General features: G+C 46.2%; 1 protein-coding gene across 2 annotated transcripts in view; it reads left to right on the plus strand.

The window, feature by feature from the left end:
- Positions 1 to 22550, plus strand: part of Ptpn11 (protein tyrosine phosphatase non-receptor type 11) — a 71030-nt gene that overhangs the window by 21086 nt on the left and 27394 nt on the right. For both annotated transcript variants that reach the window (XM_041648007.1, XM_041648008.1), the window contains exons 2-7: positions 1442 to 1564; positions 5618 to 5812; positions 8817 to 9009; positions 10502 to 10618; positions 12902 to 13015; positions 22270 to 22366. In XM_041648007.1, the coding sequence (XP_041503941.1) occupies positions 1442 to 1564; positions 5618 to 5812; positions 8817 to 9009; positions 10502 to 10618; positions 12902 to 13015; positions 22270 to 22366 (839 nt within the window). The remainder of the gene's footprint in view (positions 1 to 1441; positions 1565 to 5617; positions 5813 to 8816; positions 9010 to 10501; positions 10619 to 12901; positions 13016 to 22269; positions 22367 to 22550) is intronic.

The raw sequence follows: 22550 nt of genomic DNA on the forward strand, positions 1-22550 counted from the left end.
GCTCTGCCTTATTCTTCACCCTTCCCAGGTTGCTGCCCAATTGTTACCTTTGGAACTGGGCACGTAGCTCAGTGGTAGAGCACACGTAGTGTGTGTAGAGCCCTCAGTCCTATTCTCAGTAGCGTACAAAAAGCTTTTTTTTTTTTTTTTTTAAATGACAGGGACTCATGTAGCTTAGGCTGTGTAGCTGAGGATGGCCGTCACCTCTCAAGTACTGAGATTTGGGTGTGTACCCCACTCCCTGTTTTTTTGTGGTATGGCTAATGCAGTACTGAAGTGGAACCCAGGGTCCCATGCATGCTAAACAAGGACTCTAACATTTAATATTGACTCTTATTTTCTGGGAGTATTTAGACATTTAGAAATAACAGCCACTAAAAACACAGGATCTTAACATTAATTCACTTAACATGAATCTTGGTGATTTGAAGTCCATAAAGGAAATCTTAAATATTTTATTTAAGTAGTGTGTGTTCGTTCGTATGTGCATGTGCACACTCTTGGATGAGTAGGGGTGCCCTTGGAGGTCAGAAGACGGAATCACATTCTCTGGAGCTAGGTTACAGATTGTTGTTAGCCACCATGTAGGTGCTAGAGGAAGCAAAAAGGAGAAGTTGCTGGAATTGGGGGAAATCTTTTGAAGCAAATGCCATCCACAATGATCACTTTTGTCTTCTAAAGGACTTTGTATTTAAAGTGCCCAGTGTGGGGTCTGGAGGCACACAGTCTGCTATTTGTAACAGGTGACACTGCCAGTAGGGTAGTGTCTGCTGTGGGCATGGTGTGGGAGAGTTCAAGTTCTAGGCTAGCCTTGGGTACCTAGTGACCCCTGTTTCAAAAACAGAAAAGAGAAAAAGAAAGAAAACAATTCTGTTACTGTGATGTTTGTCAGATTTTTTTTTAAAACAAATATTCTATGGGGAGGCAGCTTATGTTTATTTCTGGAAATACCTTGTTCTGCTCTTATGTCTGTATATTTGTCTCTACATGTGTATTAAATGTTAAGTTTGCATGGGTGTCTCCCTTTGCAGTCTGGTACCCTGTGAGTGTTCTGGTTCTTTAGCAGTGTGAACCTGGCTCTTGTGAGCCTCCGAACCTGTCTGATTCATGAGGTAGTTTGTGTTTGTCTGGTTTCATTGCTTGCAGACAATTTCCTGATCGTATGGATGACCTTTTGGGGCAGAAAAACCCACGAGTTCATTGTGTGAATAGCCCAGCCCTACTGGCCGTGCCCCTATCCCACCTCCAGTACCTGCAGGATGGCAGGATCTCAGTGTTCCACCCAGGAAAAGGGACTAAGGAAAGGGGAAGGTCTGGCCTGGAAACTAGCTGTCAGCTGCTGCTCACAGGCCTCCACCATGATGGTGTGAGGGTTCTTAGCTGTGGTGGTGTGGGTGTTACTGAGGTGACTGGTTTTCAATGTTGTTTTTCCTCCTTCCAGATGGTTTCACCCCAACATCACTGGTGTGGAGGCAGAGAATCTCCTGCTGACCAGAGGAGTCGATGGCAGTTTTTTGGCAAGGCCCAGTAAGAGTAACCCTGGAGACTTCACTCTGTCCGTTAGGTAAGTTGGAAGGTAAAGGGAGACACTCAGGGTGTTTTCAGAGAAAGGGCGAGGCCACATTTGACTGCCTCACCCCTTCCTGCAGAGCTTGAGGGCCTGTTGCCCTGTGGAGCCACTCAGGACATTGGCCTGCTCTTATGCTTCTTCTTCTTTTTTTTTTTTTTTATGATTTTATGTGTATGAATGTTCTGCTTGTATGTATGTGTGTGTGCCTTGTGTGTGCTTGGTGCCCACAGAGGTTAGAAGAGGGCATCAGATCCCCTGGAACTGGAGTAACAGATACTTGTGAGCCACCATATGGGTGCTGGGAACTGAACCTGACTCCTTAGGAAGAGTAGCCAGTGCTCCTAACCGATGAACCAACTCTCCAGCCCCAGTTCCCATGCCTTTGTGGTCACCCAGAGTCACAGCCTTGGGAAGCAGTGGAAAGGTTACTGGGCTTCTGCTTACAGCAGTAACCAAGCATACCTTGGGCAGAGATATACACCTGGAGCCTCCAGGGCTGAGTCCTGCCTCCTGGTTTTTCTTTTCGGCTATGGATTTTGTCGGGGAACGGGCTCTGTTAAGGTTCTTCACATCACTTTCCTTGGTCAAAAATGAAAACCTCTGTGAGGAAGTTGTGGTCCCCTTGAGTCCCTGCCCTGTCCCGTTTCCATCCTCTTTCCCAGAGGAAGCCATTGTCCAGAGTTTGCATGGATCCTCTTGATGTGTTGCATACTTGACTGCCTTGTGAGCTCTGTGTTCCCAGCATGTTAATCATTCTGTAGTTCATGTATCCATTGAAGTGCTGTTTGAGCTGCATGCTGGGACATCTAGCTGTTCATTGTAATGGCTACTTGGTGGTCAAACGATGCAAACATACTAACTTCTTCATTCTTCTAGTGATGGACATTGGGAGGCTTTGGTTTGTTTTAAATCCTTGGGGACAGTGTGGTGCATCCTCCCAGTCCCATTGAGCAGGCATGGGGGAGTTTCCTAGATGATGATTTCTATATGCCTTTTCTTGCTGACTGGACAGTGCATGCTAGACTTCTGTATTATTCATCAGGTTTTAGATTTCCTTGTTCATTATGTGTGTGATGTGCATCTGCCACAGTCCCCTCCTCCTGCCTCAGTCCCTTCCTCCTGCTATAGTCCCCTTCTCCTATCCAATCTCACCTCCTCCTGCCTCAGTCCCCTCCTACTATCTCACCTCCTCCTGCCTCAGTCCCCTCCTCCTATCTCACCTCTTCCTGCCTCAGTTCCCTCCTGCCTCAGTCCCCTCCTCCTGCCTCAGTCCCCTCCTCCTATCTCACCTCCTCCTGCCTCAGTCCCTCCTGCCTCAGTCCCCTCCTCCTGCCTCAGTCCCCTCCTCCTATCTCACCTCCTCCTGCCTCAGTCTCTTCTGCCTCAGTCCCCTCCTCCTGCCTCAGTCCCCTCCTCCTGCCTCAGTCTCCTCCTCCTATCTCACCTCTTCCTGCCTCAGTTCCCTCCTGCCTCAGTCCCCTCCAAATATCTCACCTCCTCCTGCCTCAGTCCCCTCCTCCTCCTGCCACTGCTCCTTTTCTGTGGTTCCGTGGACTAGGCTTAGGTTGTCAGGCTTTCCCTGCAGAGCCAGCTAACCATCCTCAGATTTGGTTTTTTTCTTTTTTAACATTTAGATTTTTTAAAATATTTATTTATTATGTATACAATATTCTGTCTGTGTGTATGCCTGCAGGCCATAAGAGGGCACCAGACCTCATTATACATGGTTGTGAGCCACCATGTGGTTGCTGGGAATTGAACTCAGGACCTTTGCAAGAGCAGGCAATGCTCTTAACCTCTGAGCCATCTCTCCAGCCCCAACATTTAGATTTTTATGTACTATTTTTTTTATATTTATTTATTTGTTTATTATGTATACAGTATTCTTCCTGCAGGCCTCATTATGGATGGTTGTGAGCCACCATGTGGTTGCTGGGAATTGAACTCAGGACCTTTGGAGGAGCAGGCAATGCTCTTAACCACTGAGCCATCTCTCCAGCCCGTCCTATTTTTTTTTTTTAACATTTATTTATTTGTGTGTGTGTGTGTATGTGAAAGTGTCATGGCATGAATGTAGTGAATGTATAGGTCGGAGGACAGCTTTGGGAGTTGGTTTTCCCCTTCTCCCATGTGCGTCCTGGGACTCAAACTTGATTTGTCAGGTCAGCTTTACTAGCAAGCCCCCTTTACCCACTAAGCCATCTCACTGGGCCCTGTTGATTTTGGTCGTTGTTGGATCTTTTTGTTTTGTGTTTTTGAGACATGGTCTCATGTATCAAAGGTTGGCCTTAAACTTCTGATCCTCCTGCCTCAGCCTTGCAGGTGCTGGGTTTATAAGTGTGTATCACCATGCTTTTTAGGCAATATTTATATATTTAAAAGCAAGCCTTTAAAATTTGTTACTTATTTGAAACATTGTCTTGCTCTGTAGCCCATTGTTTTCCTGTCTCAGCCTTCCAGATGTCTGGCTGTTGATATATTTTTTTGATAAATATTTTGAGTTTCTTTCATTTGTCTACTTTTGAAAGTCTTTTTGGTACCTATTCATTTTTATTGCCTTTGGGCAAAATGATTAGGAGTGGATTTGCTGGACTACCGGGTAAGTGGTCGTTTTATATTTATATTTATTTAGGTATCTTTGACAGTCTTGGAACTAGCCCAGTAGACCAGGCTTATCTTGAACTCAAAGAAATCTGCCTGTCTCTGCATTCCAGGTGCTGGGATTAAAGGCATGTGCCACCACTGCCTGCTGGGTGTTTGATTTTAACCTTAGCTGTGTGTCCTTCAGTGTCTTTTTTTTTTTAAAGATTTATTTATTTATTATGTATACAACATTCCTTCCATGTATGTTTGTATGCCAGAAGAGGGCACCAGATCTCATTATAGATGGTTGTGAGCCACCATGTGGTTGCTGGGAATTGAACTCAGGACCTCTAGAAGAGCAATCAGTGCTCTTAACCTCTGAGCCATCTCTCCAGCCCCCCTTCAGTGTTTTTTTGAAACAATCTTTTCATTTTAAATTATCAATCCCAGGCCGGCCGGTGGTGGTGCACGCCTTTAATCCCAGCACTCGGGAAGCAGAGGCAGGTGGATCTCTGTGAGTTCAAGACCAGCCTGGTCTACAGAGCTAGTTCCAGGACAGGCTCCAAAGCCACAGAGAAACCCTGTCTCCAAAACCCCCAAAAAAAAAAAAAAAAAATTATCAATCCCAGTTCCCCCTTGTAGGAGGAATGGGCTGTGTCCCTCCACCCAGCTAGCTTAACCCCCGAAATAATCACACAGAAACTGTATTCATTTAAACACTGCCTGGCCCGTTATTTCTAGCCTCTTATTGGCTAACTCTCACATCTTGATTAACTCATCTCCATTAATGTGTATTGCCACTTGACTGTGGCTTACTGGCATGAGTCTAACCAGCATCTGTCTCAGGCAGGAGAGCCATGGCGTCTGCCTGACTTTGCTCTTCTTCCCAAAATTCTGTTCTGTCTTCCCTGCCTACCTGAGTTCTGCCCTATCAACTAGGCCAAGGCATTTTCTTTAATGACCAATAAAAGTAACACAAATACAGAAGGACCTCCTATACCACCCCCCTTCCTCCTGCTCCCCCTACCTTCTCCCCATCCCACCTTCCATCCACTCTGCAGAGAAGATAAGACCTCCCATGGGGAGTCACCAGAGTCAGTCACATCACATTGAGGCCCTTCTCCCTGTATCTAGGCCGAGCAAGGTATCCCTCCATAGGAAATGGGCTCCAGAGAGCCAGTTCGTGTATTAGGTGCCCTTGATTGTTAAGAACAGTAATTGTTCTCATTTAACCTATCCTGTAAAATAGGCCACTTGTTCAAAATGGAAGCTACACAGGGCACAGGTGCAGACACAGTGCTGTGGGTTGGCATAGTTGAGTGGGTTCCTTGACCTTCAGTTCCTGGGATAGGGTAAATCTTTTCATTGGGTTTGTTCCAGTGTTTGGGTGAAATCTACCAAATGTGAGGTCTCTTTTTTCAAGTATTGCTCTTTGACATCTCTCCTCCCAATGGACTATTTTAGACGAAATGGAGCCGTTACCCATATCAAGATTCAGAACACTGGAGACTACTATGACCTCTATGGTGGGGAGAAGTTTGCCACATTGGCTGAACTGGTCCAGTATTACATGGAGCATCATGGGCAGCTGAAAGAGAAGAATGGAGATGTTATTGAGCTCAAGTACCCACTGAACTGTGCAGACCCAACCTCTGAAAGGTCAGTGCCATCTTAGTGAGTACAAATCTGTACTCTAAGACTGTGTGCTGTGTGCCTGCCTTATGGGACACAGAGGATCTGTGTGACTTCAAAGGCTGGCGTCTGTCCTTTGTACTGTTAAAACAATTGTTTTGTTTTGTTTTGTTTTGTTTGTGACAGGGTCTAGTATAGTTCAAGGTGACCTGGAACTCACTGTGTAGCTGAGGATGACTGAATTCCTGATCCTCTTGCCTCTACCTCCTGAGTGCTAGGGCTACAGACATGCTTTACCATGCCTGACTTATGTGATACTGGAGATTGAGCACAGGCTTGGCCATGCCAGGGAGGCTCTCTACACACTGAGCTACAGTGTATTAAAGTAAGAATGATGGCTTCGGTTTATGCGGAATGCCCTTTTCTTGCAGCAGCTGCTGTCAGTGCACCTTACAGACTCCACAGCGCTCTTGCATTTTCCCTGAGTAGATTTAGATGTACTTGAATCATAAGGTTTATCAACAGCCGATGATAGAGATGCTGAAACAGCAGCAGTGCTCCATGGTGGCTCAGACCAGTTGTTCAGCAGCACTACCAACAGAGGTCAGGCTAAGCCCATGGCTTTTCATCCTCTTTATAATATCTTCCAAATGCGTAAGCGTGACCGTCTGCAGAGAATTGCCACTGTGTCCATTGGGAACTGTCATGTTGTGGAGCTCTTGCTGTGTGTTTGGAGTTGAGAGCTGGTACTTGCTTTATTTGCCCTGACATTGGCTTCTGACTGCAGATTCTGGGTCTGTATATCTTGTCTTTCTCCAGCTTCTGTATTATGTGCTAGTAGTTTGTTTCTCTGGCTCCTGTAGCCTCATGCTGTCTCCACCTCTAGTTCTGCATGTACTTTTCCAGCAGTGTGTAGCTGGTCAAGGCTTCGGGGATGAGCGTTACCCACTAGGGTGTGCTTGTTTTCTTACCTAAAGCCATGGCATTCCTGTGGCTCTCTTATGATGTTTCTGTGGTCACTTAAGAGCTGGGTTGTCTCAGAATCTGCCATTTGATGGCCCTAGACAGCCTGCATCAATATTCTCCAGCATAATAGTTAAAGTACGGCCTTCTGGGTTCCTTGTAGACATTGCTCTCTCTGCTTGTGTGAGCTCACACTCTTAGAGAAATCTCTGTCCTTGCTCCAAGATGTACATACCATTAAAGCTTGACTGATAACCCAATGTACTTGAAGAACTGGGCAGCAGCTCTAGGGAGGCAGAGGCAGGTGGATCTTTGTGAGTTTGAGGCCAGCCTAGACTATAAGAGCTAGTTCCAGGGCAGGCTCCAAAACTACAGAGAAACCCTGTCTCGAAAAACCAAAAAAGAAAAAAAAAGATTCATTCTTATGTAATGTCAACAAACACAGATTCGTGATTATTTTGTCTGTTTCATAATTTTTTTAAAAAATATTTATTATGTGTACAATATTCTGTCTGCGTGTATGTCTGCAGACCAGAAGAGGGCACCAGACTTCATTACAGATGGTTGTGAGCCACCATGGGGTTGCTGGGAATTGAACTCAGGACCTTTGGAAGAGCAGGCAATGCTCTTAACCACTGAGCCATCTCTCCAGCCCCTCATAATTTGTTTTATTTGTTGCTTGAGTTCAGGTCTCCTGCGGGCTGGGCTTGCCTCCTGATGGCAGTGTAGCTGAAGATGACCTTGAGATCCTCATTTTTTGCCTCCACTCTCCAGTGTCTGATGTCTCAGTCAGGGTTTCTTTTGTTTGTTTGTTTGTTTGTTTTTTGTTTGTTTTTCAAGACAGGGTTTCTCTGCGGCTTTGGAGCCTGTCCTGGAACTAGCTCTGTAGACCAGGCTGGTCTCGAACTCACAGAGATCCGCCTGCCTCTGCCTCCCGAGTGCTGGGATTAAAAGGCGTGCGCCAACATCGCCCGGCTCAGTCAGGGTTTCTATTACTATGATAAATACCACAGCTAAAAACAGCTTGGGGAAGAAAGGGCTTATTTAGTTTTACAGCTTATAGTCCATCATTTAGGGAAGTCAGGACAGGAACTCAAGGTTGAACCTGAAGGCAAAAACTGATGTAGAGGCCATGAGGGAATGCTGTTTATTGGCTTGTCCTCTTGGTTTGCTCAGCCTCCTTTCTTATAGCACCCAGAACCACCAGCGAAAGGATGGCATGACCAACAGTGGGCTGTGCCCTCCCTCATCAATATTCTATTAAGGAAATGCACCACATTCCCATCTGGAAGGAGTTATTGTCTCTATTGAGACTTTCTCTTCCCAAGAAAACTAGTAATCACACATGAATCTAGGCATAGGCCACCATGCCCAGGCTGCTAACTTTCTTATCTTTTCACTAAATGGCTGCAACTCAACAGTTGGTTCTTTTAGGGTTAGGCACTTAAAAAAAGTCAAGTGCATTTTTAAAAGATGGGAAATTTAAAAGAAAATAGGAAGCATTGAAGGTTTTGTCTTCCTTCCTTCCTTCCTTCCTTCCTTCCTTCCTTCCTTCCTTCTTTTTGAGACAAAGTTTCTCTGTGTAGCCCTGGTTGTCCTAGAACTCACTCTACTCTATAGACCAGGCTGCACTTGAACTCAGAGATCCATCTGCCTCTGTCTTCTGAGTGCTGGGATTAAAAGCATGCGCCACCATCATCTGGCAAATATTGTTTTCAAGTGATCCTGGGCTCCTTTTTTAATTTTAGTGGAGGCTAGGTGTGGTGGTATTGCCTGTGATCTCAGCACTCAGGAACCTGAGGCAGAAAGATCCATGGCTCATGACCAACCTGGGCCACACAGTGAGATTGTCTCAAAAAAGAAAAACAAACTTTAGTGTCATTTTTAACACATTTTTGTCATTTTTCCTATCTGTTTGGGATGCACAATCTGTCTAGTCAAACCCTCTGCCCCTTGGAGGAAGTTGTCTGTTTGGAATCTGTGTTGAGGAGTGCTGACTCAGTGTGTTACATGAAAGAATACTGCATACCCCAGCTGAACTCAGCTTGTTTCCTTTTCAAACACTTAGGTGGTTCCATGGTCACTTGTCTGGAAAAGAAGCAGAGAAACTGCTAACGGAGAAGGGTAAGCATGGCAGCTTTCTTGTCCGAGAGAGCCAGAGCCACCCTGGAGACTTTGTTCTCTCCGTCCGCACCGGTGATGACAAAGGGGAGAGCAATGATGGCAAGTCCAAAGTGACCCACGTCATGATCCGATGTCAGGTAGAGCACCTAGGGGACTGTGGGTCTGGTGCAGTGGCATCTTGGGATCTTAGGGCGGGAGGGACGACTGACTTCTGCTGAGAGAACACTAGACACCCACATTGAGATTATCTTATCTTTGTTTACTTGCTCATGGCCGACTCTCCAGTGTAAGACTCATCGTTTTGAAGCACTGTTACTTTTGTTGTTTTTTTTTCTTTTTTTTTTTTGTTGTTATGTTTTTGTTGGCTTTTTTTTGTTTTTGTTTTTGTTTTGGTTTTTTGAGACAGGATATCTTTGTGTAGCCCTCGCTCCCGGAGCTTATTCTGTAGACTGGCCTGTAATTCATAGAGATCTGCCTACCTCTGCCCAGTTGTTTTTGTTTTTCTGAGATAGGGTCTCTCTGTGTATCCCTGGCTGTTCTGAAATTCACTATTATGGTTAGCCAGGCTTGGAACCTACAGATCTCTGCCTACCTTTGGTTCCCTAGTGCTACCACCTTGCCCAATTTTCCCTTCTTGTTTTTCTTTTGTGTCCATCTCTGCACATGTTCAGTGTACACTGGCTGTCCTAAGAAGTGTCACAGGCGATTGACACTGTCTGTGGACACCCCCTGGGGTCAACAGTCTTCAGCATCCTGTCTATCTAAACATGGGCAGGCTTTCTTGTCCCATCTAGCTTCTCAGCTGTGTATGTGACATTACATGAGCACTGATGCCACACTAGGCATTTTGTAGAGTCTGGAGGTGATGGGAAATGTCTTGCAGCCGTGGAGCTTTTATTTGATTTCGATTTAATTAACTTTTGTATCATTTCTTGTCTTTGATGATGGGATGAAACCTAGCACCTGTTCCACCACTGAGTATTCCGAGTCCCTCCTCCCCCCCATCCCCTCATCAGTGCTGTTGCTTCTTTTCCTTCACAGTACTATGGACATTGAGAGTCAGTCTCTGGGCTTCAATCGATAGTGTTTAGTTTTTTTGCAGTCAGTCTCATTAAGTGTGCCCATCATCTTGTAACACTTCAGATGTTCTCTTGGCAAATCTCCAGTGCATGTAACCCTGTCCACTGTTGTCACCATGCTGTGGATAGGGGTTCCTGAGCCTGTTCACCATTCAGAGAGGGTCTGTGTGTCACCAGTGGCTTCTCCTGTACCCAAGTCCTTCATAGCCACCATTTGATCTCTTGTCACTCTGTATTAGATTTTTTTTTTTTTTTGGATCTACACGTAAATGAGGTGGCACATGTTCCTTTTAGCACTTGGCTTATTTGATTTATTGGGAGGGTCTCTTGCCTCACCCAGTTGTCACCAATGACAAGACTTTCTTCTCAAGGCCCAGTGTGGCTCCACTGTGATGACACGGACATGATACATGTGTGTCTTGTTCTCATCATGCCCTCTAGGCAGACAAGTGTACGGGTTAAGTGTCACTAAGAACACAGTGGCTTCAGGAGAGTGGGAAGACAGTAACGTAGCTTCAGGTAATGAACACCATCTGTTTTGTTTTGAAAGGAATTGAAATACGACGTTGGTGGAGGAGAGCGCTTTGACTCTTTGACAGACTTGGTGGAGCATTATAAGAAGAATCCCATGGTGGAGACTCTGGGTACCGTCCTGCAGCTCAAGCAGGTTAGGAAACTGAAGCTGCTTCTCCTAGGAGAATGTTAGCATGGAGTCTCTCACATGTGTATACCAGTCAGCACCCCATCTCTGTGACAAGATGCATGAGGACTGGTTAATAGGGGCAAGAGCTAAAGGAGTCAGCCCACAGTCACTTGGCCCTGCTGCTTTGGGCATCTGGTGACACCTTTACCATGGTGGGAGCACATGGGTATTGTTTACCACATGGCTGAGAAACAGAGACAGGAAGGGCTCTGATCTGCTTCAGTGACCTGTCCCTGACTGTCTTCCCTAGTCTTCTAGGTAGACCCTACCTTTTAAAGGTTCTGCTACCTCCCGGTAGCACCTAGGGTTGGGATCAAACCTTCAACATGTGGCCCGTTGGATGATATTCAAGATCCATAGTGTAATGCAGAAGTAGATAGGATATCAGCAGTTCCTCATACTGTACCCGTCTTCAGTGGCTGGGCATGCGATCTCTAGTTTCTTCACAAATCACCTCCTTTAGTATGTGGAAACATCTAGATGCCGTGTCATTTCCACATCTGTGAAAGGTCTCATAGAGTGAACCCAAGGCACACCACACTTGGACTCTGGCATATATGACCTGCCTTCTTTCAGAGGTTTTTGTTTTTTTCCTTCAGTCCTGGGGAATCAAACCTTAGGGATTTGTATGCTAGGCAAGTGCTCACCACTGAAGTACATCCCAGTGCCCACATGTGTAGACTTTATTTTGTTCTTTACTTTTGACAAATAGTCTTGCCATGTAGCCCTGCTGGTCTCATGACCTTCCTGGCTCCATGCTGGGATTATACATATTTACTATTGTGCCCTTTAAAAGAAATCTTCAGTGGCTGGAGAGATAGCTCAGCGGTTGGAAGCATTGGCTGCTCTTCCCTAGGACCCTGGTTCAATTCCTAGCACCCACCTGGCAGCTCACAGCCGTGTGTAACTCCAGTTCCAGTGATTCTGACTCTTTCCCACAGACATGCAAGTCAAACACCAATGAACATTAAAAAACCAAAACAAAACCAGAAGTGTTCACTGCAAATTACTGGTAGTTCCCTTTGGGGCACATACTTTCTCAGCTTTGAGTCTTTGCTATTTCACTTTTTTTTAATAAAACTTTTTATTGGTTCTTTGTGAATTTCACATTATGCACCTCAATCCCACTTACCTTCCCATCCCAACATGTTCACCATCTGCTCTTGCAACCTTCCCTCCAAAAGGAAACAAAAAAATAAATAAACAAAAATAAATCTCAGTGGAAGCTGCTGTGTGACATGGTGTGTCACACAGTAAACCCTCTTGTCCAAACAGCTTCGTTTGCAAATGTTCGCTGCAATGAGTCGCTGGACTGGGTCGAGGCCTCTGGCTTCTGATATACTATCAATACTGGGTCCTCACCCAGAATCCTCTTGGATAGCTTGTTGTTGCTCTGTGTGTGGAGATGCCGCAACTGTGGTTCTGTAGGACTGGCCACTTCACGTGCTCCAGCAGTTCATGGATGGGGTACATGTTGGGTTGGGCCAACTCAAAGCCCAGAATGTAGGTTTGGGTGGGAGCTGAGTTGGTCAGCCCTCCTACACCCTCGCAACCAGGGCCAGCTCTCCTGATTTGCCCAGGTGAAGGGAGGGGCCAGTTCTACCTATGGCAGCTGGCAAGGGTAGGACAGGCTCTCCTGAGCTCAGCTGTTTCACTTTTATGAGAGTGGTCCCATCTGGAAATTGTGCTGTGATTTAACAATTAAATCTAGAAATCTAGATTTGAAATTGTGTCGGCTGAGTTCCTAACGTGTTCATTGAGAATGAAGAGACTTTTCCTGATGGAATAGAAGAGAAAGTAAAAGTTCATTTCCAAGTGATCTTGGGGCTCAGGGTGGCTTAGGTAGAGTGTTGGTGTTTTTGAGTTCTATCCCTGCAGCCCACCTAAACAAGGAAGGGGAAAACCATCTCCTCAGTACTGCCCCTGATCTCCACACATGACACATGTCACTGTCATGCCATGTGCACACACATCACATGTACCACACGCAGACATGCACACATGCACCAGCACACACAGAGATACACATCACTCACAAACACTGAACACACTACACAAACAAACACAGCCCACATGCATGCATGAATACATGGATGCACACAGGTGCACACAGGCATGCATAGGCACACACATGAACACATTTGGGATGATGCACATCCTGCCTTTGCTTTTGTGAAGTCTTTTTCGTTCTGTGTTAACACTGTTAAACATGTTTTCTTCCTTTCCCACTACTGCTGAACACAACAGCCCCTCAATACAACTCGTATTAATGCTGCTGAAATCGAAAGCCGTGTTCGAGAGCTAAGCAAGCTAGCTGAGACCACAGATAAAGTCAAACAGGGCTTTTGGGAAGAATTTGAGGTAAGTCACTGACAGGTTGGTTTTATGTGAGTTATTAAGTGCTTTTTTTTAACAGGTGAGAAGAATGTCTTTACTGTGGCATGGAGCAGGTCTCTCAGGGGACTTGTTTGAAGCAGAAAGGCATTGTGTTCCTGGGAAGGGGTTGGCAGCTTTTCTCAGATGGATGAGCCAGCAGCTCTATTTGTTGGTTCAGACCACTGGCAGGACCCCAGAAAAACCAAAGGATTGAAGTCCTCTGGCATCCAAGGGGCTTCAGACAAACTGAAGCTTCCTTGCTTTTAGTGAAACCAGGAGAAGGGCCCAGGTTTGTTTAGCTATGAGTTCACACTAATAACAGGGAAGTTAAGGGGTTCAGATGTGAGCCTGCCCTGTGGACCTGTGTGCTCATAGGCTGCTGACCCATGTATCCTCTGGTCTTTTTTTCTCTCCTTGTGCGTTTGTCTGGAGCTTTGGCCTCTTTCCTTCCACAGTCACACTCCTATGTCACTCATGCCTGCATACAGTTCATTTCATGTTTTTTTTTTTCTCCCCAAAACAGGGTAGACCTGGCTGTTTTGGAACTCACTGAGTAGACCAGGCTGGCCTTGAATTCACAGAGATCTGCCTGCCGCTGCCTCCCGAGTGCTGGGATTAAAGATGTGTATCACTATGCCCAGTTTAAAGAATATTTTTAATTTATTCTTTAATAGTTTGGTATACAGCTATCTTGCTGATTCCTACCCTCTTCCATTTCCACTCTCCACTTTCTGTTTTACAGGAGTGGTTAGGCGGTGCTTTGTATAGGACTTGAGGATTCACAACTTTGTGTGCCACCATGTGCTAGACAGCTTTCGGAGAGGAGTACTAGTTCCATTCCACAGAGGAGTGTGAGGTCAGAGAGGTCTAGTAGATGGCCCACCTTCTTTAGCACAGATGCTGATAATCCTAGCCCCAGAGATGGGTCCATTCTAGAACACTACTGGTGCTTGCTCCGCAGTGATGGGTCTGGTCTCATACTAGGCATTGGGGTGGGCTCTTCAAACACATTGAAGAGACACAACAGACAGGGTCTCCACCATTCGGAACTTTCTTGTTGGAAGAGAGAAACAACAGGGATGAGGGTGTCAGTGAAAGTGTGATGAGAGCAGAATAAGCCATGAGGTCATCTTTAAATTCTTTATTTAGGGGGGCTGGAGAGATGGCTCAGTGGTTAAGAGCATTGCCTGCTCTTCCAAAGGTCCTGAGTTCAATTCCCAGCAACCACATGGTGGCTCACAACCATCTGTAATGAGGTCTGGCGCCCTCTTCTGGCCTGCAGGCATACAAGTAGACAGAATACTGTATACTAAATAAATAAATATTAAAAAAAAATAAATTGTTTAGTTATTGATCTTGTGGATCAAATGCAGGACTTTGTGCCGGCAGAGCATGTTACTGAGCTGTAACCCATCTGTCTTACCTCTTTTTTAAAAAGCTTGAATATGCCGGGCGGTGGTGGCGCACGCCTTTAATCGCAGCACTCGGGAGGCAGAGGCAGGCGGATCTCTGGGAGTTTGAGGCCAGCCTGGTCTACAAGAGCTAGTTCAGGGACGGGCACCAAAGCTACAGAGAAATCCTATCTCGAAAAACAAAACAAAACAAAAAAAAAACCACACAAAAAAAAGCTTGAATATGTCTATAAAGATGAGCCTTTTGTCACCAGTGCAGCACCAGTACCTCCATACTTACCAATCAAATACTGCATTCATTTCTTTTTATTCAATTAAAAAAATAATGTTCTCCAGCATATTAATTGCTATAAAATAAAGGGCATCTTAATACAAATTTCAGCATAAAGGTTAAGAGAGAAAGAGGAGCTGGGGAGATGGCTTAGCTATTGAGAGCTTGTTGCACTTGTAGAGGGCCAGAAGTCTTAACTGCTGAGCCATCTTCCCAGTGCTCAGCCCTGGGTCTTCTAACTGTTTTAGTGATGTAGGACAGGTCCCTCTCACCCAGTTTTGGCTTGGTCACCTTACAGATAGAGGAGATGATAGGCTACAGCTTGAGGTAGACATGTTTAGGTTTGGCCTCAAGCACAGCCTGTACCATTTCAGCCAGAAGCCAGTCCTGCTGTGGGGAAAAAAAAAAGGCTGCCATGCCAGGCCCTTATCTCAGGTCAGGAGATGAGGGAGAAGCTGGGAGTTTGCCACCCTCCATGTCTATCTTGACCCCTTTCCCTTTCTGCGCCTGTCAAGGATCTGCCTTGCTTCTAGTCCCTCGCCTCCCTCCCAATGCTGGGATTCCAGTATGTACCACCTGCCCAGCTCACCCTTTGCTGTGGCCGTGGAAAACATTGTAGATGTCCCCCTCTCTGACGAATCAAATTCAACTCACATTTTATACATGAATAGCAACATAAAAGGGCAAAAATGAGTTGGGCAAAAATGAGTGTGTGTGGTCTGGAAAACAATGAGAGTCCCATCTATACTGCCAGGGTTAGACACTGTTGGAGCATTGAGGAATCCTGCAGATGAAGCTGTCTGTGTAGATGAGGGCCTGCTCATGAGATCTCTTATTACCCTTGCCTGCCTCTCTAATTCTTTCAGCTTTAAGAAACTGCGACCCCTTCAGACTGGAGTCAGGGGTGTGAGACTAAGGACCAAAAGGCCACTTCAGGAGTTGGAAGTGCACCCTTATAATTGCAGTCCCCATGAGACTAAAGTTTGAGCCACATCCGCAGGATGCTGTTCTGTTAGTGAGCACATCAGAATTGCTTCCTGGAGGATGATTAATGCAGCATCCTGTCTTCCTGAGGATACTCGAATGGGAGGACCCAGCTTCCTCAGGTGCTCGAATGGGGGGGGGGGGATGATCTCAGTACACTCAGTTTTTTAGAACTCTTCATTGGCGGAATCCCACTTTTCTCCATGTGCTCTGATGGTGTTTCAAAGGAGCCCAAATTCTACAACTTGAGTTGCTGTAGGGTGCCATTATTAGAAGGATAGGCTGAGAGCAGGCTGTGAAGCCACCAGCTTTTACTTGGTACATATTAAGAGGGTTTTTGTTTTTTGATACCTCTTCAGTCTTCAGCTTTCCCCTCTGGGAGTTTTCTCAGGGAGCCTTCCCTATCCCCCATCCCCAGTGTAAGCTGAGTTCTTCCTATTGAACGTGTGCGTAGGAATTTGTGAGTAATCCATGTTGCTCTTGTTTTAATGCACTACAAATTCATAGGAACAGTAACATTAGTGATCTGTGGGGGAAGGAACGCTTTGCCAGATGAAGCTGCTGGGGGAACAAAAGGGTTTGTACCATCTAGGATGGTGACACAATGAGGACCCCAGGGCAGAACCTGCTTGCTTGTAGCTGACCCCTTACCCAGTCCAGCAGACAGAACTCTTACTTCCCCACTTTAAAGTAGGCTTCAGATAAAGTTTTGTGGATGCACTGAGTCTGAACTCTTCAAGCACTGTCTTGTGTTCAGGTCTAGAGTGGGTGGTTTAGAGCAGTGTCTGGGCTTTGTTTTGTTTGTTTGTTTGTTTTTTGAGACAGGGTTTCTCTGTAGCTTTGGAGCCTGTCCTGGAACTCATTCTGTAGACCGGGCTGGCCTCGAATTCACGGAGCGAGATCCGTCTTTCTCTGCCTCCTGAGTGCACCACCACCACCTGGTTTGGGCTCTGCTTTGAGATAGTGCACTTTACTGGTATACATCTTGCTTTCATGAGTCCCTGATGGAATCCTGGGGTGTGTGCAGAGAGTGAGATCTCTGAACATACATGCCCTAGGTATTCTGATTTAGGCTCACAGGGCTTGGTTACAGAAAGATTTTAGTTTTTAAACTCCATGTTTCTTATTCAATCCGAAACACATGACAAAGGGGAAAGAAATCTAACAGACGAAAACCCCAAATCCCAAACAGACAAAATTATAGAACATTTGTTTTACTGGAGTTACTTTTCCCATTAAAGTAAACTCCTTTTCCTTAGTAATTTCAGTAATCTAGAGTGCAGTCTCCTGCCTTCAGAGGTCACCTGGCCTGCAGCTTTGCTGGCCAGAGGCTGGGAGGAGCCTGGGGCCTTCACCTGCAATCCCCTCTGATTTTTCCACAGTGATTCTGTCCTGCTTACAGGCACTGTGATTCTCCTCCAGGTGGCTTTACTGAAACAAGCCTTTTAGGTGTACCCCAGGGCTCTGTCTAGAGTAATAATTCTTGCTGGTGATCTCTGGTGGATGTACTCCCCTGGTGACTAAGCAGTCAACATTGAAGGACAGCCCCCAGTCAGGCTCCAGCTGCAAACTCTAAATGTTCCAGGTCACAGGCTTGTAGCAAACCAGAACCTTCCCTAGAGGCCCCAGCTTGAAAAAAGAGCACATCTTGTTTGGCAGAGCAGTTTCAGGGTCTGAGATTCCTACACCATAGCTCTCCATCTGTTCCTACACCATAGTTCTTGGTCTGTTCCTACACCATAGCTCTCCCTCTGTTCCTGTTCCTACACCATAGCTCTCCCTCTGTTCCTACACCATAGCTTTCCCTCTGCTGCCCCTTTTCTACACCATAGGTCTCTGTGCTGCTCCCCTGTCCCTACTCTGATGCCACCCTGTTTCTGACACCATACTTCTTTCTCCTGATTCCCTCTCATTCTTTTCTTTGAGGGTTTTTTGGCTGTGGCTCTGGACTATCCATGCTCTTTCCTTTTTGTTACCCCTTGACATGGATGACCATACTGCTTCCTTTTAGGGCATGAGTGGCCCTGCTGCAGTTTCTGTATTTTTTAAGCCCTTTACTTATTGAACCTTACTTATTTTTTTTTGGTGTCCCCCGTGTACTGAGATGACACATTGAGAAGAGGTCAATGGGATTTTTTGTTATTTGAGACAAGGTCTCATGTATCCCAGACTGGCCTGGTCTCAAACTCATTATGAGGCTGGGGAGACCATGAACTCCTTGCCTCCACAGTTTACACAGTGCTGGGGATTGGACCAAGGGCCTTGTGTGTGCTGGATAAGCCTACTACCAACTGAGGCACACGCTACCAACTGAAGCACACGCTACCAACTGAGGTACATGTTCAGCACCTTTTCCCTTTTTTTCAGTATTTGGGACAAAGCCTTTGTTGACCTCAAACTAAGTACTGCCTTCACAGACATTCACCAACATGCCTTGCTTTCTTTTCAGTTTGAGACAGGGTCTCTCCTTATCCCTCTTCATCTCCTTCCACTGCTGGCTCCCCATTCCTTCCGGTTTTCTGCCACAGGAGCGTACCCCATTCCTTCTTGCTGACTGTCCTACGGTTCCTGCATTCTTTTCCTGCCTCCAACTCAGCACATGACTGAGCCTCATTTAGCCCTAGCACCTGCAAGCTTGTGTTGCTTTGGTGCTCTGATTTCATGGTTTGAGAGTTTCCTACTCTGTTCACCTGTCTTTGCTGCAAACTCATGCTTTCCAAACAGGCCATTTTCCTCTAGAGACCAGTTTCTTTTACTTGGTCTTTGGAGGTTCTGCATTACTCTGGAGCTGAAGGCGGGATCCTTGGTGCCCCTTGATGCAGTTTTCTTTTTTTTCTCTCATGACTAGACATTGGAAGTCCTCCTGTTCCCTCCTAATGTGTGTCTGTCTTCCTTGGGAAGGAAGGTATTTTTATCATCTGCGTCCTGTTGAACGTTGAACCAGGTGGGCATCTAGTTGTATCCCCAGATGCTTGGAGAGATATGTGCCAGTCCAGAATGGCTCAGGTGGGCAGGGGATAGAGACAGGATTCCAGCCTGATGCTCAGGTCTCTGCCTCTGTTCCACCAGCCTCTGCCCCTGTACACACCCTTTATGATAGTCTCAGCATTCACACCTTTCTTTTCAAGAACTTTCAGTGGCTCCCTGTTTCCTTTCGGAAGCATGACATTTTCATTTTGAAGAACCAAGAATCTGACTCTCAGAAAAGAAACTTGTCTCCAGGGATGAGGCTGGTAAATGGTTTAAGCTTGGGGATTTCTGGTTTCATGTCCCATTCTGAGTTGGCTGGGTTGTGCTTCCTTCCTCTAGGCTGAGATTGTTCTGCCTGACCCTCTAGTCCTTTGCCATGTTCCTCACTCCTGTTTCTCCTCACTTCCTTCCATTTCCTGGTACACGGTATCTAGATGTGCTTCCCAGTCTCTTCCCTTGCCTTACCTGATGCTGGAGTATCCAGTGCTCTCCCTTCATTTCTGTATGGCCCTGTGACTTCTTCAGGAGAGCTGTCCCAGACCCAGCACAGATGAATGAAGCATTGTCTTTCACAGAGCTTTTTGAGTGTATGGGTGTTTCCCCTGTATATATGTCTATGTTCCACATGTATGCAGAACCTGTTGAGGTCAGAACAGGATCCCTGAAACTAGAGTTATAGAATGTTGTGAGCTGCCATGTAGGTGCTGGGAACCAAACCGGGGTCCTCTGGTTGAGGAGCCAGTGCTGCTGGGCCATCTCCAGCCCCTCATAAAGCTTTTTTGGGTTGCATACTGGAATGGTGCCTCTCTACCTCTGGCTCTGTTTGAACTTCTGCAGTTGACCTAGCAGTTGCCTCTGCCTCTTTTCTCAGCTCATGGTTTGGTTGTAATTCCTGGGGAAAGGGTATTGTCAACCTGTGTCCCAGTTTTGCATTTTGCTGTTTGCCTCTGCCTTATCCTTAGCACAGCTACTGAGTGATAGTGCAGGTCCATGGGAGTGAGTGGGGAGCTGCAGAACACAAATCTTTGGGGAGTTGTCTTCCTTTTGGGTAGGGCTATTAGATACAATCGGACTCCTACCCCCATTAACCTGATGCCCAGAAGGAAGTGGGTCTTGGTGGAGGCTAGCTGCTAATCTTGGGTAGAGCTGGGGACAGAGGATAGACAATCCTAACTTCTGAGTTCTTATTGGTTGGACAGCTAGCGACCCTCACTGTAGGAATGAAAAGGTCTGGATGGTTTTGGTCCTGGACATGCATGGGGAGAAGTGGTAGAGGTAGAGCAATAGAGAACAAGCTGAGGTAGGCATTATTATCCATTTGCCATCCCTGAAGGTTGCTATCTGCTAGCAGTCCCACTGCCTGGACGCAGGGCCTGGGTTTTACCTCTCTGGGGGCCTCCAGGGCTCACAGCCCATCATGACATCCACAGCATGTGCAAGAGGCAGAGCTCCAAATGCATGGAATTGTGTTGATGAAGGTGCCCTGACCTGAACTCTGGAGTTTACTCTGGCACCCCAATTGCAGTAACTAAGATGAACCAGGGGGGCACATGGCCCCACCTTTTACAAATATTCCCTGGCACCTGCACTTACGAGTAAATATCACGTGAGGTTTGGCCCATAGGTGATGGTCAAAGTTACTGCTAAGTTTAAGCAAAGCTGCAGGTCCTGTAGTTCCTCACTCTACTGCTGTTGAAGTGATGGATCTCTCAATACTTGAACTTCTTTTTGAACATCATTCCTATGATGTATCTAAACATCAAGGTCTAGAGTTGCCTTTGTGGGCCAGTTCGAGGTCAGGGAACATCAGCTCCCAGAAGGCAAATGGCTTTAGTTACTTGATCGGAGCTCATTAAGAAAAACTTGAATAAGCATTGCTCTGTCCAAGTTCTGCACACCTTATTTTCTTTCTGTTCGGGTCCTAGCTAAAGACTTTTGTTACTCTTGACAGAGATCTTCCCAGGTAGCTGCTTTGGCATTGCATAGAGGAAAGAAACCTTTTTGTCTTTAGCTGCCTTTCACTTTCTTTATTTGTCTGTTTCTGGTCTCAGTGGTGAATCACTGACCTAGCATACGCCAGAGACTCTGGACTCCATCCTCAGCATCACAGAATCCACAAGCTAGGCATGCTGAGAGATAATGAAGAGAACTTGTTTGTCATTCTGAAAATGAAACCTACTCCTGACTGTGCCTCAGCCTGCCCTGTCCTTCTCTGGACTGTCCTTGCTACCTTCCCACTTCTGACTGGATCAGTTAAACTATGGCTGCCTGATTTATCTCTTTTTTTAATGGCGTCCGCAATTCTTTGCCCCCATAGAGCTGTCCGACACTTTCTTCTGGAGCCCATCCTTACTCCCTGCCCTGTCCTTCTAGGCCTGACTCCCCGCATCTTGTCCAGGTTTCCCAGGGGAAATGAGGGCAACAGGCTTCTGGACACAGCTGTCATTAAGATGCTGACTTGGGTTTGACATGAGAGGACCCTGAAGCTGTACTAACAGTTGCCTTCTTCCAGTGGCACCAAGCTGCTTCTGCCTCTTCCAGTGTCCACATTCTAAGACTGCCATGGGGGCTTGTTGTGATTGAGCTGATCCTAAACTCCTGAAGTGCATGGCTCATGTGTTGCTTACATAACCCATTCCAGCTCTCCTAGTGCAGCCTTCTGTGACTCAAAAGGCCTTTATGCTACACATATTGGAGAAAGTTTAGGGGCAAACAGCAAAGGAAACATATCAAATCAGTCAGTCAAGCAAACAACCAAACAAAAGGACAAGAATTTCTGAATTCCGCTTCCCTGCTCCCTCCTTGGTGTGTGTGCTGCTGCCCAGGCAAATGTAAGCATGTGGCTCACATCCTACTCTGTGAGAGTCTGACCCACTGTGACTGTCTTCCCAGGTGGTAAATAATCCCTAGACTGACTCTGTAGAGCCGTAGAGCGACCAAGTTCTTCTGTGTGACTGGGTAGTAGAGTTTTGTTGTTCCCTCATTCCTTCCCAAGGTTGTGCTGTGGTCCAGGCTGGCTTCACCCCTGGATCCTCCCTCTTGAACACTGGATGATATGACATTGTACCTGGGTGGCCCATGATGACTTAGGAAGCCTTCTCTTGCTGGCATAGTTCACTGGGAGTGCTTCTGTCAGGTCATGCTGTGGGGATGGGTGTTGTTGTTTCCATGGACCTGACTTACATTCTACAGGGTGAACCCTTAAAGCAGAACACAGGCCAGGCTGACTTGCTTCTCTTTTCTTCCTTTCCCTCTTCCCTCCCCCTTTCTTTTCCCCCTTCCCCCTTCCTTCCTTTTTTCTCCTCTCTCCTCACTTCCCCTTTTCTTCAATTTTTTTTTTACTTTTTTTAAGGGAGTACTTTTTATATCCATGTTTATTTTTCACATTTATTGATTTACTTCTGTGCATGTGCATGGATGTCCCATGCCATACCATGTGTGGAGGTCAGAGGACACGTTTCAGAAGTTCTTGTCTTTGGACATGTGGTTCCCAGGAACTGAACACAGGTCTTCAGATGTATACAAATGCCCTTACCCACTGAGCCATCTCAGCTCTGTCTTTTGGATACATTTGATACATATTTACTTTTCTGTGCTTCTAGACGCTACAACAACAGGAATGCAAACTTCTCTACAGTCGAAAAGAAGGACAGAGACAAGAAAATAAAAACAAAAATAGATACAAAAACATCCTGCCCTGTGAGTATCAACCCCCTGCCAAAGTAGCAGTCACAGTGTCTGGGGTCACATGCTAGCTAATAGATAACCAGCCATAATGGGGATGGATGTCCTCATAGTACCAGTAAAGCTGTATAGTAGGAGGCCCTCTGTGGCCTTCTCTTCCTCCTTTGTTCCTGTTCTACCTACATGTAACAACCCCAAG

This window comes from Microtus oregoni, unplaced genomic scaffold (genome assembly GCF_018167655.1).
Source record: "Microtus oregoni isolate MIOR12 unplaced genomic scaffold, Mior012 000003F_ref0000135, whole genome shotgun sequence".
Lineage (NCBI taxonomy): Eukaryota > Metazoa > Chordata > Mammalia > Rodentia > Cricetidae > Microtus > Microtus oregoni.